Source organism: Poromitra crassiceps, assembly GCF_964638095.1.
Source record: "Poromitra crassiceps genome assembly, chromosome: 10".
NCBI lineage: Eukaryota > Metazoa > Chordata > Actinopteri > Beryciformes > Melamphaidae > Poromitra > Poromitra crassiceps.
Window position 1 is genome coordinate 21,054,586 of NC_139631.1, and position 15,810 is coordinate 21,070,395.

Below are 15,810 nucleotides of genomic sequence, written 5' to 3' on the forward strand. Positions count from 1 at the left end.
GATTTGTAGTACAGATTTATTAAAAAACGGTATAAATAAAGGATACAAAAAAAATACTGTAGTACAAAAGCTCTAGGATTGCAAAACTTTACATTTGTGTTTTTCTAAATACGCAACAGCTTTAGATGAGCAACATCAAGTTGGCTTACATATGGCCTAAGAACCTACTTGAATGGTACGCCTCTTTAAGACATTAAAGCTAATTACAAATGAAAATATACATCTGATGATTGTGCGTTGATTTCAGACTTGCAGAGTCCTTATGTCCAGGCTGATCGGGGTCTGCTGTGAATCTGAAAGGGAGACAGAACAAGCCGGTGATTTCTGAACATTTAAAAAGAGTTAAGTACGGTCAAATCAAGCAGTATAATAGATCATATCGCAGGCTAGCATTTTGGGTCTTGGAATATAAACATTCACTATCATGAGTCTCCTTGGAGAACTCGTTCATAAGTAGTTAGCTTGGTGTTATCTTGCACCTTTTCCTGGTGGCCCGTCTTGGCCATCCTCTCTGTCTCCAGTCTCAGCTCGTCCTCCTTGAAGCGAAGGGCCTCCCTTTCCTCCTCTTCCTCTTGCTCTATCTTGCGCTGCTCCTCCAACTGCTCTTGGTGCCGCTGCTCCACCTAGAGTGAATATATTGTAAACAACAACAGCTGTTTTAGTTCCAAGACTGGAAAGTAAATAATAATGTGTCAAAAACCATATGGGCAGGTTCGGTGCTGTGGAGAGTTCGGCTGTGCCTGAGAATTTACTGCAATGGACAATTGATCAATGAATAGTTTTGGTGTGAACATTGATTCTTGTAACAATATCTGCTACAGCCAGTGTCATAATCAAGTCACTATATCTCGAGTCCAAGTTGAGTCTCGTGTCTCCACAGTGTTCGGGTCCAAACCCAAGTCACCAAAGAAGAGTCCGAGTCAAGTCCCCATTACCTGAGTCTGGAATTAGCCTACTGAATATGAGCATGAATCCACATGTAGGTGGAACACACATGCCTGCCGTTACACAAAATTGAATAATGTTACCGTATTAATATAGCTACCATATATCTTATGGCAAATTATTATGGCCTATTACAAAAAATCACAAGTCCAAGTCCTCGTCTCCAACTTCCAAGGCCAAATGCATGAATGCTTGAGTCCAAGTCCGAGTCATCAGTGCTCAAGTCCAAGTCGAGTCACGAGTCATGGAAATATGCCCAGGACACGACTACAACAACACTGGACTACAGCAATACAAAGGAACACTCCAATACCCAACTGACTGTAGTGTCAAGATATGATGGGAGCCATGTGCCAACCTGAGTGTTGATCTCTTGCATGCGAGCTGTTCTGCGGCCCTCCTCCTGATCCCTGTCCTGCAGCCTGGCCTCCCTCTCCAGCTCCAGATCCTGGATCAGCTCTTGTCGTCTCTTCAGGGACTCCTCCTGAGCCTCACGGTTCTGCTCCATCTTAACCTGCAGCTGCTGCTGTCGCCCCACAACAACCTTTCAGAGAAACAGAGGTTATTCGGTAAGTCGTATGTTTTTACCTACCTTCAAATTCAAGTATGTTTTTGTCAGGCCCAGAACCCTGGACTCCCGAGGCCGATTCACCTCGTGCATGAGCCGCTCCCTGGCTTTCCTCTCCTTCTCCCACACTGCCTCCCGTTTCTCCCATACGCGTTGGGCTTCTTCTCTGAATGGATAAGACACAAAGGCTTGTATCTGAAGAGAAGCAGAGGTCCCTGCATCAAAGTCAGACATTAGTGAATCCTAGGGCTTACCTGTATAGAAGGTCAAACTCAGCCTCCCTCTCCCTCTCTAACTGAAGTTGCTCCTCGATCACAAGTTTCATCCAGGCAGCATCAGCTACGGCTCTTTCCCTTCGCGCACTCTCCGCTCTCATGTCGTCCTGTTCTCCCTCCAGCATGGCTGCCAGGATCTTACGGTCGGCCTCCTGGTGGACACAGAGGCGTCCAAGAAAGGCGTCAAAAGCAGAGATGCTGGATCTGATCTTGAATAATACATTGTAGCAACAACAGGTCAAGTGAACTCACCAACTCCTCCTGCACTTGCTGGGCTCTCCTCTTCAGCTGAGCACGGTACTGACGGATCAAGAAATGCCTGAAGGAACAGCAGATCAGTGAACATGTAGCCTCAGGGGCTGTGTGCACAGGGAACGTTTTTCGAGCTGCCAGCACCTTTCTGCAATTCATTTTCTATGGTAAAGATATGCTGGGAGCGCTCCCCTTCCCCCCACCACACGTAGCTCTCTCGGTGGCTAGTGTTTTTTAGCGGAGCGCTCTGGTCGCCTCAAGTACTGTAGTAATCTTTTAAAGGTCACTTTTTCGACCGACCAATCCAAATTGAGGAAGAGGCGAGACTAAAAAGACTGGAGAGATATCTCAGCTTTTTGGTGGATTCTGGGTGAGAATTATAATTGTAGTATCTTGTTGGGTTGATGTTAGCTTGCTATTTACCTTGTTATGCTAGCTACCTAACATTAGCTACTAACTGTCTGTGCATGTTGGAAGTGCTCTGAGCATTCATATTTTCATATCCAAAGCGCTCTGCCTGCCATGAAAAAGGTTCCCCATGGACACGGCCCCTTATGTGTTGCATTTGTCTAATTTCTGAAAAGTTACACCCAGAGAGAGCTTCCCTCACCCCATCTCAGATTTCTTCCTCCTTTCCTCCACCTTTCTCCTCTCCTCTTCTATCCTCTCCAGCTCCCACTGCTGGGCCAGCAGAGTCTCTTGCTCCTTCTTTAGATGGTTGGCCTGAAACGGAGAGAAAAAACTGCTTCAACATCACATGTCCCATACCAATTTCCACAGCAGAAATCATTTATCCAAGATCTGTATACCTCTTGTTCCCTCAGCTTCAGTTCTGCCATCTGTTGACGAAGTTCTTCTGCTCTCTTACGGCCCTCTTCCTTCTTCTTCTCCTGCGCCTGCTTGATCCTCTCCAGAGCTTCTTTTCGAGTCCTCTCGTACTCATTTTCAAAACGTCTCTCCTTTTCCTGCTCTGCCGCTTTGTGCTGCATGTTTTGAGAAATGGATCACTGCATTGTCTAAACTGTCTCAATAATGTACCATGCTGTGAGGATTAACGGATTAACCTGAGCAGAGTTCACCCTTGAAACTGTGCTCACAGATTAAATGAGTACCCTCAAATTAAATATTAATTCATTACGTAATTAATTAATCAAGTGAAAGAATGATGCCAAAGTTTTTTGACTTGTGGGTCCTAGGTGTCATTGTTGGCTTGATGAAGAGTCGATGAAGAGTCAGATTGTTGCAAGGCTATCAGTTTCCCCCTCAACTGGGTTTGAATAAAATTTAGTAGATTTAACCCAAGTCAAAGCAAGTACTGTATGACAAAGGACCTACAGGTCAAAAACAACAAGTCCATATCATATAAACAAAAGTAATTCAACAACAATTATTAGCTGAACAGCTTTGAGTGACAGGTAGCTATGATATGAATTTCCAACCTGCTTTTTGTCGGATATCTGCTCCTGCCATCGCCCGACAACATGATCCTTATGTAATGCTGACTCCACCTGTGGACAGAGTTTAACATGATCCTTATGTAATGCTGACTCCACCTGTGGACAGAGTTTAACATGATCCTTATGTAATGCTGACTCCACCTGTGGACAGAGTTTAACATGATCCTTATGTAATGCTGACTCCACCTGTGGACAGAGTTGTGAGTCGTGACACAGACGAGACGGAGATACTGAATAACCTGACCTGAACCTGAAGCGGAAGAGATACCAGAATATTTTATACTCTGAAGTCAACGCAGGACTCGAGTTAACAGAAAGTCACGGAATATCGGCATCACACGCCCTATTGGTTTCCAGATCAAGTGGACGTCTTGACAAAAAGTGTCTGTTTTCTCTACTTGATGTACAGACTGAGACTCTACAGACATACCAGACAGAGACTCTACAGACATACCAGACAGAGACTCTACAGACATACCAGACAGAGACTCTACAGACATACCAGACAGAGACTCTACAGACATACCAGACAGAGACTCTACAGACATACCAGACAGAGAGTCACTAGATTCCTCCACAGTCCGGCATCTGAGGCCATTTATCTCCTCATCTCAACACTCAGACTGTGCAGATAAGAGGTCTGGCACCTCATTACATTTGCATTAATAGTTTACACAGTTAGCTACCTTTCGTAGGTCCGGGTTGTTTTTCTTCCAGTGCTCCCTTAGCAGCTCTTGTGCAAGCTAGATGTACAACACAGAAACAACAACCATTATACCATGATGCATTATTGAGAAAGAAATCTGGAATTCAATGCAACTACCTTTTTCCTTCTCTCCTCTCTTGCTGAACGAAGCTCTTCAGTTTTCTGCACCAACTGACTTGTCAGTGTGCCGCTGTCAGGAGTCACGTCCCGGAGCTCAGCCTCCCATCGGTCCCGCTCCTCTTGAAGCATGGCCCTGAGCCGAGCCCTGCGCTGCTCCAGACTCGCCCTCTTCTCCTCCTCCACTCTCTGTTTATGGTATGCTGACATACTGACACAACAGAGGAAATGGACACTACCGTAACTATCTTTCTCGGGGTTGTTTGGCTGCCACTTACTGCAACAGAACAACAGGGTGGGAGAAAGTGCTACTAGATGATCTAATATGCATTCATAGTGTCTGTCTTTTTGAATGCAGGCCAAATTCAATCGCAGAAATCTATGTCATGCTGCACATATTTCTTTTGAGTTTTTTGTTAAATTATTGGGGTAAGTCAAGTCAACATTTTGCACCCTCAGTTGAAATTTGATAGGCTCGCGGACGCCAGCGGCTGATATTACTGTCTTTCAGAGGCTGTAGCAAGCTCATTTTTAAAGCTAGATCGAAGTGAAAATACCGGGGGGCCAGCTGCTTCTTGCATCATATGGGTTATTAAAAGAAAATCGCATACAATACAATTATACTCTAAGGATTTTGTTTACCATCTGAAAACATTAGTTCCGCCTGCGTAGTTCCTACTTGGTGCTTGTCTACAAACTATAGTGCTGTCATCATTAGGTGAACAGAAGAAAAAAAAGCAAAGTGAACTTGCTTGATTAACCAATAGTGTGTGGAGGGCCACATATAGTATATTTTGAGAGACAAGCTTAAAATCGGTTCGTGGGCCACAATTGGCCCCCGGGCCGGACTTTGGACATGCCTGACCTAAGGCATCCATTGGCACCAACCATGTCATTCTATCTTAGGCTAAATTCTGACGAGGGAAAAACTGTTATGTGGTTTTATTGAATCATGAACCACATATTGCGTATCGAATCCATGAGATAAGCAGATCATCCCACCCCTAACCAAATTTAACCAATCCACAATCAATCACAACTAAATGATCTGATAGATTACATTATGCAACAAAATCAAACACAAGGAAGCAAAACAAACAAAGCACATGACACAGAATAACATGTTGAAGAGACATAACAAGCCTATCCAACCTACAGTATATGCAGGACATAGACAGTCCAAGTCTGTCTGCATTACTCTACCTCTGCTCATGGGACTGATGTGAACTCCACATGGACTGCTTGTAGCTGCGCATGTTCTGCTCCCTGAAGTATTGTGAATGAAGCTCCCACTGCTGCCGACGCCAGGCCTCCTGCTCCCGCTGCCGCGCCATCTGTCTGGCCAGGACCCGAGACCGGCTGGGCCCGTGTGTGGAAAGGCTTGGGAGAGCAGCCATTGGTCTCTGGTTGGATTCACAGAGGGCACACACACGGCCTGGTCACGACACGCACCACTCTGGACCACTCTTCCCAATTCCCATCAGGCCCATATTTCCATTATCAAAATGAATATTTTACCCAGAATTAAGTTTGTATGTTAAATGATCCCTCTTGCTCCCCCGGCCTGCCAATTATTGGAATAAAATTCATTCTAACATTTCTCAATTTATTTGGAATATAATGTGCCCATGTTTAAAACTGTCTACCATACAGAGAGGGAAAGGGGATGCGGTCTAGCACTCCCTAACTCCAAGTTTTATTTTAGTTCATTTGTACTTTGACAATTATTTACATTGTGTGGCACTAATGCACTGTTTCCTGGCGTGAGATGTAAGAGAACATTGTACGACCATGGAACTTACAGGAGGTTGTTTTTGCTAATGTAACCAACAAGCAATGCCAATATTCTTCAGTCCTATACCTTATCCAGACTTGAGCTCAGTTGAGACCAAATGTGGGATCTCTTGTAGGTGGCACACGTTCTCGCCAATATTTAATAACAAGGATTTACTGATTGGAGGCAGGCAAACCTATTCCACCTCCTTACTGGAGTAACAGTAATGTTCATTATTTGAGGGGCATCTATGGCGACACAGGTGTGTGTTCCTTTCAGGACATCAAAGAAGTTTTTCATTTGCAGGCTTTCACATTTTTATTTTATTTGCAGCTTAGATCAGCACATGGTGTCGGTGTCCCATAGGAACAACCTCTCCCCACTCACCTACTACATGATTCCTCATTACACAGGGAAATAACAGGGGTCTGGTATCTAAACTGTATTATTTTATCCTGAAATCTGCATACAGCACCCTACCTTTGGACATATTTTGGACGTCTGATTGCCCAGGTCTGGACCCCGGCTTTGACAGGGACCTGGTCTGGGCAAGCATAAGGATCAAGGAGGCTTCGAGCAACCCAGATCAGCAACAAATTCATTTTAATTTTAGACATAGAACCTATCTCAGCCCATGGAAATTACATTGAATGAAATTAATTAATGATCCCTTGTGCAATCTGTGTACTGCAGGGGCTCTTGGCACCTTTCTTCATATGGACTGTCCACCCATACTGCGCTTTTGGACTGACGCAGCAGCCACATTGTCTGCCTTGTTGTCAGTGAATGTCTCAGTGCCATGCTGCTGAACGATGTTTCAGAGCTATCACGAAATTCACAAGCTGGCTTGACAGCTGTCAAGAAAATGGTTGGGTTGTGGTGGAAGCCTCCCCGTTGTCTTTCTATCAGAGACTCACTGTTTTGGATGTTGTTTATTTGAAGATCTGGACTGCAGAATTAATGGGGCTACTGAGTCCATATTGAATAATTAGCATGTGGTGGGGGGGTATTGTATGTATATGTACGCATTTTTGTTCTTTTTGGGGTTTTAGCCTGTGTGTGTGTGTGTGTGTGTGTGTGTGTGGGGGGGGGGGGGGGGGGGGGGGGTCAAAAATGTTGTCCAACATAAAGCCAGGACGACGCCTGCCATGTATCAGGGTAATGTATGTGTTAGTGTTAGTGAGTGTAGCTATGCCCTTTAATGTTATCTAGCGTTAGCTTGTGACACACGCGTCGTTATTGACCATGTAACGTTAACTAAAGACAATCTGAGAGAGAAAAGACAAAACAATATTAGCTAGCAAGTGTGTCAACGTCCTTCACTAGCTAGCCAGCAATAGTTAGCAAATGCCTTTTATTGCGCGAAATAGCTACTTACCCTTACAGTAATGCGTTATCTTGAAGCTAGAGCGAAACTCTTCTTTTCCTAGTTTTCCCAACGGTTTTCCATAGTTACCGCCGAACCACTTCCTAGTTACTCTAGCGCCACTACGGGATAAGGTAAGGGACAAATCGGCTACTGCTGAAAACGCAAACAGATTTGAATCAGGCGGCAAGCTCGGGCTTGGACAGATGAGGCCGCGGAAGTGATACTGTAGTTTCTTTCTCGCCGAGAAGAGCCTGGTGACGCGAGGTTAACTGTAGTGTAGTTCCTCGAATGGCCATTTGAGGTTGGCTCCATCCATGAGCGAGTCATTCTCCATAGACCCCCATGTTAAAATGCCCGTCTTTACAACATGATTAAACATGTTTACAGCATGGTTAAAAAAATAGGTTTAAAACCTCCAACAAAGAGGAACTGGTACCAGATAATTATGCAGCTTATGCCTCTGGAGTTCATGACATGTATGCTGCACTCAACAACCGATGTCTTTTATAAAGTGTGGGAGCCCTACTTGAAATATATTGACCCTAACCTAGCAGAGACACTGACTATTGGATACGTCAACTGAAGTGACATTGCCACCTGATTATTGCCTTTTGCCTTGTATCTAATTTAGTTTAATTTATTTTATTGTATTCTCATTCATTTGTCCATCCTTTTCTTTACTGTTGTCCACATCTATGTCTTTGCTAACTTGTGAAGTGTTTGAGCTGCCCTGTCTTTTTGTTTTTTGTCTTTGTCGTTGTCCTGTCTTGTAAAATTTAAAACTGAATACAAATATTATTGAAAAAAATAAAATAAAAAATAGGTTTGGTTTATAGCAAATTTCACATTTCATGACACCTGTAGCCTATGGGGTTGAATTATTTTTTTTCCCCCTAACCGTTTAGAGTAAAAGAGACCAGTGGCTCTCACACTTTTTCATGTCAAGGACCCCTAAAGTGACACAAATTAGACTGTGGACCCATTTGATAAGATTTTGTGCCAGGGCCCCCATCTGATAAGATTTTAGCTTGTGACAACTCTCCCACTCTCCTGGCCCTGTCTTGCAGGAGCCTGGTGTTGGGGTCGTTATGCTGATTTATTAAGCCCAATGAGACCATTCAGTCTCTCTCCCTCCTCACGATGCACATTTTGTTGTTTGTTTGTTTAATAATATAGGTTGTGTGTTGTCTAGTAATTTTTCCTTAGTTTTAGTTAATAAGTTATGATTTTAACTTTTCCCTTTGTAATGAAATGCAGCATGACTCCCCCCACCCCGGGGCAAGGAAGTAACACAAGAGGGAGTCGTACTATGACTCCCTCTTGTGTTACTTCCTCGCCCCGGGCTGGGGGAAGTCATGTTGCATTTCATTTAAACTGGGAGCTTGGGTGGGTTGGGTGACGTCACACCTGAGTTGTCGGCATTCTCTTTGCATCTGATCTCTTTTGCAATGATCCTTATGACTCTGCATTATTTTACCTGCTCTCTGGCCTAGATTATAACCAATCCAGTCCTTTTTTTATCTATTTAAATATCTGCAATCTGAGGGGCCGGCAATCACTTTTTGGCACAACACCTGCTGATCCATGACTCGGATGGGCCGCCGGATATAACAGTAGCGGGATAAGAGTTTGACACTACAGCTAGTCGATAATACGACATATGAGACGTCGGCTGGATATTCGACTACCTAGGCTTCAATGTTTGTGACACGGAACGCGGCCTGTGTGTGTGTGTGTGTGTGTGTGTGTGTGTGTGAGAGAGAGAGAGAGAGAGTGTGTGTGTGTATGACAGACAGAGAAAGAGGTTGTGTGTTTGAGACAGAAAGAGGGAGAGGTGTGTGTGTGTGTGTGTGTGTGTGTGTGTGTGTATGTGTGTGTGTGTGTGTGTGTGTGTGTGTGTGTGTGTGTGTGTGTGTGTGTGTGTGTGTGTGTGTGTGTGTGTGTGTGTGTGTGTGTGTGTGTGTGTGTGTGTGAGAGAGAGAGAGAGAGAGAGAGAGAGAGAGAAAGGATGGATTGTGTGTGGGTATGTGTGTGTGTGTGTGTGTGTGTGTGTGTGTGTGTGTGTGTGTGTGTGTGTGTGTGTGTGTGTGTGTGTGTGTGTGTGTGTGTATGTGTGTCTGTGTGTGTGTGTGTGTGTGTGTGTGTGTGTGTGTGTGTGTGTGTGAGAGAGAGAGAGAGAGAGAGAGAGAGAGGGTGTGTATGTCAGAGAGAGAGGGTGTGTGTGTGTGTGTGTGTGTGTGTGTGTGTGTGTGTGTGTGTGTGTGTGTGTGTGTGTGTGTGTGTGTGTGTGTGTGTGTGTGTGTGTGTGTGTGTGTGTGTGTGTGTGTGTGTGTGTGAGTGAGTGAGAGAGAGAAGTGTGTGTGTATGTGTCTGAGAGTGTGCGTGTTGAGGTGGGGTAACAGAGACCGTTGCTGCTGTCACTGTAAAGCATTGTAATCTCTTTCTAACGTTTCAGAGGTAAGAGCAGACCGGACTGGACAGCATGGCCCTCCTGATGGATCACCAGTTCAGACAGCTGCCGGCTGACAGGCAGCTGGAGACGCGGCCGTTTCTGGAGGCCGTGTCACACCTTCCACCATTCTTTGGTGAGTGCTTTAGTTTCAACCAGCAACTGTGGCGTCTTGATACGGAGTGATTTGTGATTTCCCAGGCCCCTGTGAAGAAGTAATGATGAAAAACAAGTCATAGATCTGAATGGTTGCAGAAAAAAGGGAGCCCTCCGTAATACAAATGGATGGTTTTAACAGGTTTATATAGCTATTCAGTTGCAAACTTGTGTCACAGCCCTACAGTTCAATACAGGTTTTACACTTAGAGTAGACTAATTGATATTAAATACTAATAATTATTTTGATTTACAGATATAGTTAAAGTGCTGCTGACTTTGTTGAATAGACTAAAGCGAGGCAGGATTTACCTACATTTTTCACATGGGATTTGTTCAACTTTTATTAATAAACGCAAAGCCAGTTGTGACAGTAATGTGACAAAACATGTCCCTCAAGCCTCACCAACACACTGGTCTTTACAAATGATAATCTGTTTTGGATCGTATTTCTCTCCATCAAGCTGTCCACAATCCTTGAGCATGCATAATTTAATTCACTGCCCCGGATTTGAAGTTGTGAAAATTGATTAGTACGGTGTTGAGTTCCCCTTGCCCATTCACTGCGTGGCACGGTGTACCAGGGCACCTTTGTGTGGCTCATTCTGTATTCATATGCCAAAGGTCCTCTATTGAATGTGCCATGTGAAACCCTTGAGAGGATCCAAGCCTTCTGTTGATATTAACCTCTTACGTCTCGTCACTCTTGTGTCTCGAGTCCTGACACAGAAACTTCTTGGCCAACTCTCAAGAAACAAGAGCGCTGCTATTGTTTGATAGCTGATTGTGGAATTGTCCTAGGGCATATTCATGTCAATAGGTTATTTATTTTACATTTATTCCAGTATGTATGTGTAATAGGTTCTTACAGAGATTTACTCATGCATTTCACTGGGTTGGTGTGTGGCTTCTGTTGCATTTATCATAAGTCACAACACGCTTAATCCTGCTAGTAAAACAAAGGCGAGCGGAAGACAGAGAGAGGCAAATACAGTAAGGTGAGGATGTCTCAGAAAGAAGATACGTGCTCTGGACATGCCATGTCACATCAGCACAATAGACCACACTTTGTCATGGGTGGTTTCTCTGTACAGTCTATGGTTTCCGCTGACAACTTGGGCCAGAAGCCTGTTTGATCTGTCAGTGAGTGGAGCACGAGCCGTGTGTGTTTGATCTGTCAGTGAGTGGAGCACGAGCCGTGTGTGGTCGGGAGTCTGGATGTCTCATTACTCAGGCACTCTTGTAGCCTAATTAAATGACACCTAATAATCCTGACAGACATGCAATGACAGACAGACCTAATCCAGGTGGATTAGCCTCACCAGCAGGGTGCATCCTGTTTACACATCTCTTGATTCATGTTTACGTTTGGTTTCTCCTCATTTATCTGTCCAATATAGGGTTCACAAATAGCAAGCTATTATTGAAACATAGTTAATCATTGTTTTAAGGCGATATTCTCTGTATTGCTCATTGCACTTGGTAGGAAAGCTCAAGCTACTGAAAATTTAATGTGTCCCAGTTGGTGCTTTCAACTAAATCTGTCAGGGTCACCGACCAGTTTAATTATTTAGTATTTTTGTTGATTGTAAAGGTAACTGTGCGATCCAACAATTTCAACAAAATCTATCAATCATGCAGATAGATGCTGCTCTATTCTCTTCTCTGTTGTCATGGTTACACTGACAACATGCTCACATACTTCTATAGTAGAGGTTGGAGGTCAGCATGCGAAACAGCTTTACAGCACTCTAGAAGGCTGATTTTCTGAGATGAATATATTTGAGTGTTATAGGGATTTCACATTTTAAATCCTCAACATGTTCAAATGTTTCTCTTCAGACTGCCTCGGTTCTCCAGTGTTTGCTCCACTCAAGTCTGACCTATCTGGGAACATCATGGTAAGTAAAACAACTCTTGGTTTACTCTTAAATCCCTCATTAATTATTATAATAGATTTAATTGTATCATTATAACCTCCAGAAAATCAGGGCAGTTTATGATAGCAACCCACCCAGGTTCAAAACACTAAACCAGATCCTGGAGGGAGAGAAGGAGATGCATGGGGCAGAATGGCCCAAAGTTGGAGCGACTTTGGCTCTGATGTGGCTAAAAAGGTGAGAGAAACCTCATATTTCTATTCATTCATATCCTGGGTAAAGCTCATGCTAGTCCGACATCTTCAGTTATAACCAATGGTGATAAGTCAACCAGGTTTCCATTACTTGCCCTTGCCTTAAAAATATGTGGTCACCCAAGTATTGCAGGCCTGATGGTCGGAGGTATTGAGACTATTCTGTCCTTCACTGATGGGATTCTGGGACAAAATATTTGATTGGTACTTTAAGGCCTACAAAATAACCCTTCAGCCGGAGGCAGAACTCGCCATCTTCGGCTGCTCGGAGTCTAGCCTGGGTAAACCCAGCCCCCACGTGACCTGCTCTCAGACCTGCTCTCAGTCACTACAGGGTCTGTCTGAGAGCAGGTCACTGGGGGCTGGGTTTACCCAGGCTACTCGGAGTCCTCTCTGAACTTCCCTACAACTGTGCAACAGTCTCTGACACAGGGGACAACTGTTCCCAAAAAACTCATTCTGAAGGAATGGAAGTCCCCCTCTTCACCTTCTTTTCAATTGTGGTTGACGGACATGATCTCTGGGGGGGGGGTATTGGTGGGTGTGTGTGTGTGTGTGTGTGTGTGTGTGTGTGTGTGTGTGTGTGTGTGTGTGTGTGTGTTTGTGTGTGTGTGTGTGTGTGTGTGTGTGTGTGTGTGTGTGTGTGTGTGTGTGTGTGTGTGTGTGTGTGTGTGTGTGTTCATTGCAGTAAGGAGAGCAGACATAACTGTTGTGTATTTCTTCATCTTGGTTAAGGGATCTACGGTTTATCCAAGTCTTAATACAGAGTGTGGTGGACGGCGAGAGGGATGAGAATAATCCAAACCTCATCCGGGTCAATGCCTCCAGAGCCTATGATGTAGCGCTGAGGAGGTACCATAACTGGATAGTACAGAAGCTGTTCCAGGTGAGGTACAGTTCTCAGTTCACTTTATGAGAGATGTATGTCTTGGTATTAGGGATGGGATGATAGCCTGATATTGAAATTCATAAAATGGGACAATATTGTTGTGCAGAAAAATTTATTGCGATATTAGCTCCATTTGATTATGCTGTAATACAGTGGTTCCCAACCTTTTTTGTCTCATGTACCCTTGAGCTGTTTTGCCATGCCTATAATACCTCATGCATGTTGATGCTTCTCCTAAATTAGTTATATTAATGGTTAATAGAACTAATAATGAATAATTAACCTCATTAAACTTTTAGTAGGCCTCTATAACACATCTGATTAATCAATGGAAATCATTTGAATGATTCCCCTTTAATACAATTCTGACAGTTTTCAATTGGACAAAGTCATCAGTTTTACCAAGATGGACGTATGAAATGATTTGGAATATTGTTTTTATCATTTTGGAAATTAATTGTAATCCCCAATCTTTCCAAGTACCCCCTGAAAGCTGCACGTACCCCTGGTTGGGAATCACTGCTAGTAAACACAAATGAGATGTCTTGCCCATCGCAATTTCACAAGTTCTTCATGGAAATTATGGTACATTATTTGCTCTTTGTAATGATCTTTTTAGTTTACATCATAGCAAGCCAGTGCCATTGCTAGAAAGAGTTGTGGAGGTCAGAAACCCTAGCAACACTTGTAAACAGAACAAAAACTTTAATTAGACCAACACGTTTCGGCTTGTTGGCTTCATCAGGGTCAAGACAATGACCCTGATGAAGGCAACAAGCTGAAACGCCGAAATTAGACCAAAGCGTTTGGCTTGTCGCCTCCATCAGGGTCTAATTAAAGTTGTTGTTCTGTTTACTACAAGTGTTACTGGAGTTTCTGACCTCTTGAGACCTTTCCTTTCTCCGTGCAGCGTGCACCTTGGAAGTAGGTGAAATTGTGCCAGAAGCCCCTACTCTGCCAGAAAGATTTGTGGCTCAGAAATAACATATAACAAAAACATAATTCTGCACAGTCAGACTTCTATTTATTACATCGTGATGTGGTTTTATTGAATCATGAACCACATACCGCGTATCGAATCATACCATGAGATGAGTATATCATCCCATCCCTAATTTTTATGTTTTATTTGTTGAGAAATGTGTATACATTTTAAATGTTTGTTTGCCCTTGTAGGCAACTATTTACGCTACGCCCTATAAACCAGAATTCCTGAAGGCCCTCTCCAAGGGTCGGGAGGTCAAAGAAGAGGAATGCTTTGAGAAAATCAGAAAATTCCTTGTCAACTTCACTGCTACGATCGATGCTGTTTATGAGATGTACACTAAGCTGAACGCTGAGCTGGACTAACACAGTGCGAGCACAGGATGCTCCTCATCCCTCCAGTGATGCATTTTGTTTACAAGATCAGTTACCGGTACACGCAATCTAAATCTTGGCACAGTTACCTTCAGGTCACCTGTCAGTTAATGTGTGGGTGTATCAATGATTCACTGTTGTTGTTGCACATCGGGTGTGTGGTTTTTTACTCATCTGTGTGCCTCTGCTTGCTTTCTTCTTATGCTGTTCCTTCACACTGTCACTGGATTCTGGTGCAGGCTTCTCAAATGTCTTTCTTCTTCATTTTATGAATCTTGTTTCTTAAAAGGAAAAAAATATTTTATCTTTAAAAGAAAAACATTTTAACACATATTTTCATAATCATGAATACTGTCTTACTGTGTGACAGTTGGACAAAGCATCAAAGGCATACTTGTTTTGGGCAACAGATGTTTTTGGAAACCAGGACTTACCAAAGTGACAGCTTTCTAAAAATAAATGAGTGAGGTGTGTAGAGAAAGTGCAATGATGACAGTTGTTAATATCTGTAAACAGGTCAATGGGCCACTTCCAAAAGGACTAACCCAATGAGTGAGCTGGAGCACACGAAGTCACTTAAATAAATTTAATAAAGGTACAAAACTGACGTTTCGACGCGCACTGCGTCTTCTTCAGAGTCTTTTGACTCTGAAGAAGACGCAGTGCGCGTCGAAACGTCAGTTTTGTACCTTTATTAAATTTATTTAAGTGACTTCGTGTGCTCCAGCTCACTCATTGGGTTAGTCCTTTTGGAAGTGGCCCATTGACCTGTTTACATTGTTTTGTCCTGTTCTGAGAGCACCGACCTCCCTCTGTGGAGGGGTTGAAGCGCAGGAGATTCCTTCTACAGTTGTTAATATCTACCAATACTGAATATAAATAATTTCAACTTACATTTATTATTATCATAGTGACCTTTTTTACTTCTAACGTGCATTTAAAATGTTTATTGAAGGAAAACTTCTTCTTAGCAAGAGTGACACTATATTCATATTTTCTGTGATACTACAAAGTATAGGGAATGACATAAGTATTTATTGAGTGCAAACTCAAACTTTTTTTTAAATGGTAAACTGCCTTCTCAAAGAATGAAGCCAATTAGCTGAATGCTATGCTTTTGAAAAATGAGTGGCTCCATGGTGCTTTACAACACAGTATAGTTCAAATTATTCAAATTGTCTCATATAAATACAGCTATATTTTGAAGTGAAATGGCAAAAATAAAATATACATTATTGACAGTTACATGGTTTACAAATATTTGGGAGAAGAAGCTATATGTTTTCAGGGCACATAACCAAAAATTCATTATTTTCTGAATAATGGATTTTATTTTTCAGTTTCAGTTTCTTTCATATTT

General features: G+C 43.0%; 2 protein-coding genes across 3 annotated transcripts; one reads left to right on the forward strand and one right to left on the reverse strand.

Annotated features, from left to right (window-relative positions):
• Positions 1 to 35: 35 nt before the first annotated feature.
• Positions 36 to 7,568, reverse strand: tchp (trichoplein, keratin filament binding). 2 transcript variants are annotated; one of them, XM_083645157.1, is made up of 13 exons: positions 7,479 to 7,568; positions 5,524 to 5,723; positions 4,321 to 4,531; positions 4,184 to 4,240; positions 3,480 to 3,548; positions 2,850 to 3,023; positions 2,651 to 2,763; positions 2,041 to 2,107; positions 1,768 to 1,940; positions 1,598 to 1,679; positions 1,304 to 1,489; positions 480 to 623; positions 36 to 293 (listed from the first exon to the last, which is right to left on the reverse strand). In XM_083645157.1, the coding sequence occupies exons 2-13, from the start codon at positions 5,715 to 5,717 to the stop codon at positions 261 to 263; spliced, it is 1,503 nt and encodes a 500-aa protein (XP_083501283.1). In that variant the 5' UTR covers positions 5,718 to 5,723; positions 7,479 to 7,568; the 3' UTR covers positions 36 to 260. The 2 variants fall into 2 exon arrangements, with proteins under 2 accessions (XP_083501283.1, XP_083501282.1); XM_083645156.1 differs by having other exon boundaries at positions 7,473 to 7,562.
• Positions 7,569 to 9,945: 2,377 nt separating this feature from the next.
• Positions 9,946 to 14,441, forward strand: gltpa (glycolipid transfer protein a; the record flags this gene model as incomplete). Its single annotated transcript, XM_083644923.1, has 5 exons — positions 9,946 to 10,048; positions 11,911 to 11,969; positions 12,052 to 12,185; positions 12,938 to 13,088; positions 14,268 to 14,441. 5 exons carry the CDS (start codon positions 9,946 to 9,948, stop codon positions 14,439 to 14,441), a joined length of 621 nt encoding a protein of 206 aa, XP_083501049.1.
• Positions 14,442 to 15,810: the final 1,369 nt, after the last annotated feature.

Coding starts and splice junctions, on each gene's coding strand:
- tchp (XM_083645157.1), bottom strand. CDS start 5,717: ATGGCTGCTCTCCCAAGCCTTTCCACACACGGGCCCAGCCGGTCTCGG. Junction 2,108..2,650: donor AGGAAGAAATCTGAGATGGG/GTGAGGGAAGCT, acceptor CTGTTCCTTCAG/GCATTTCTTGATCCGTCAGT. Junction 624..1,303: donor TGCAAGAGATCAACACTCAG/GTTGGCACATGG, acceptor TATTCACTCTAG/GTGGAGCAGCGGCACCAAGA.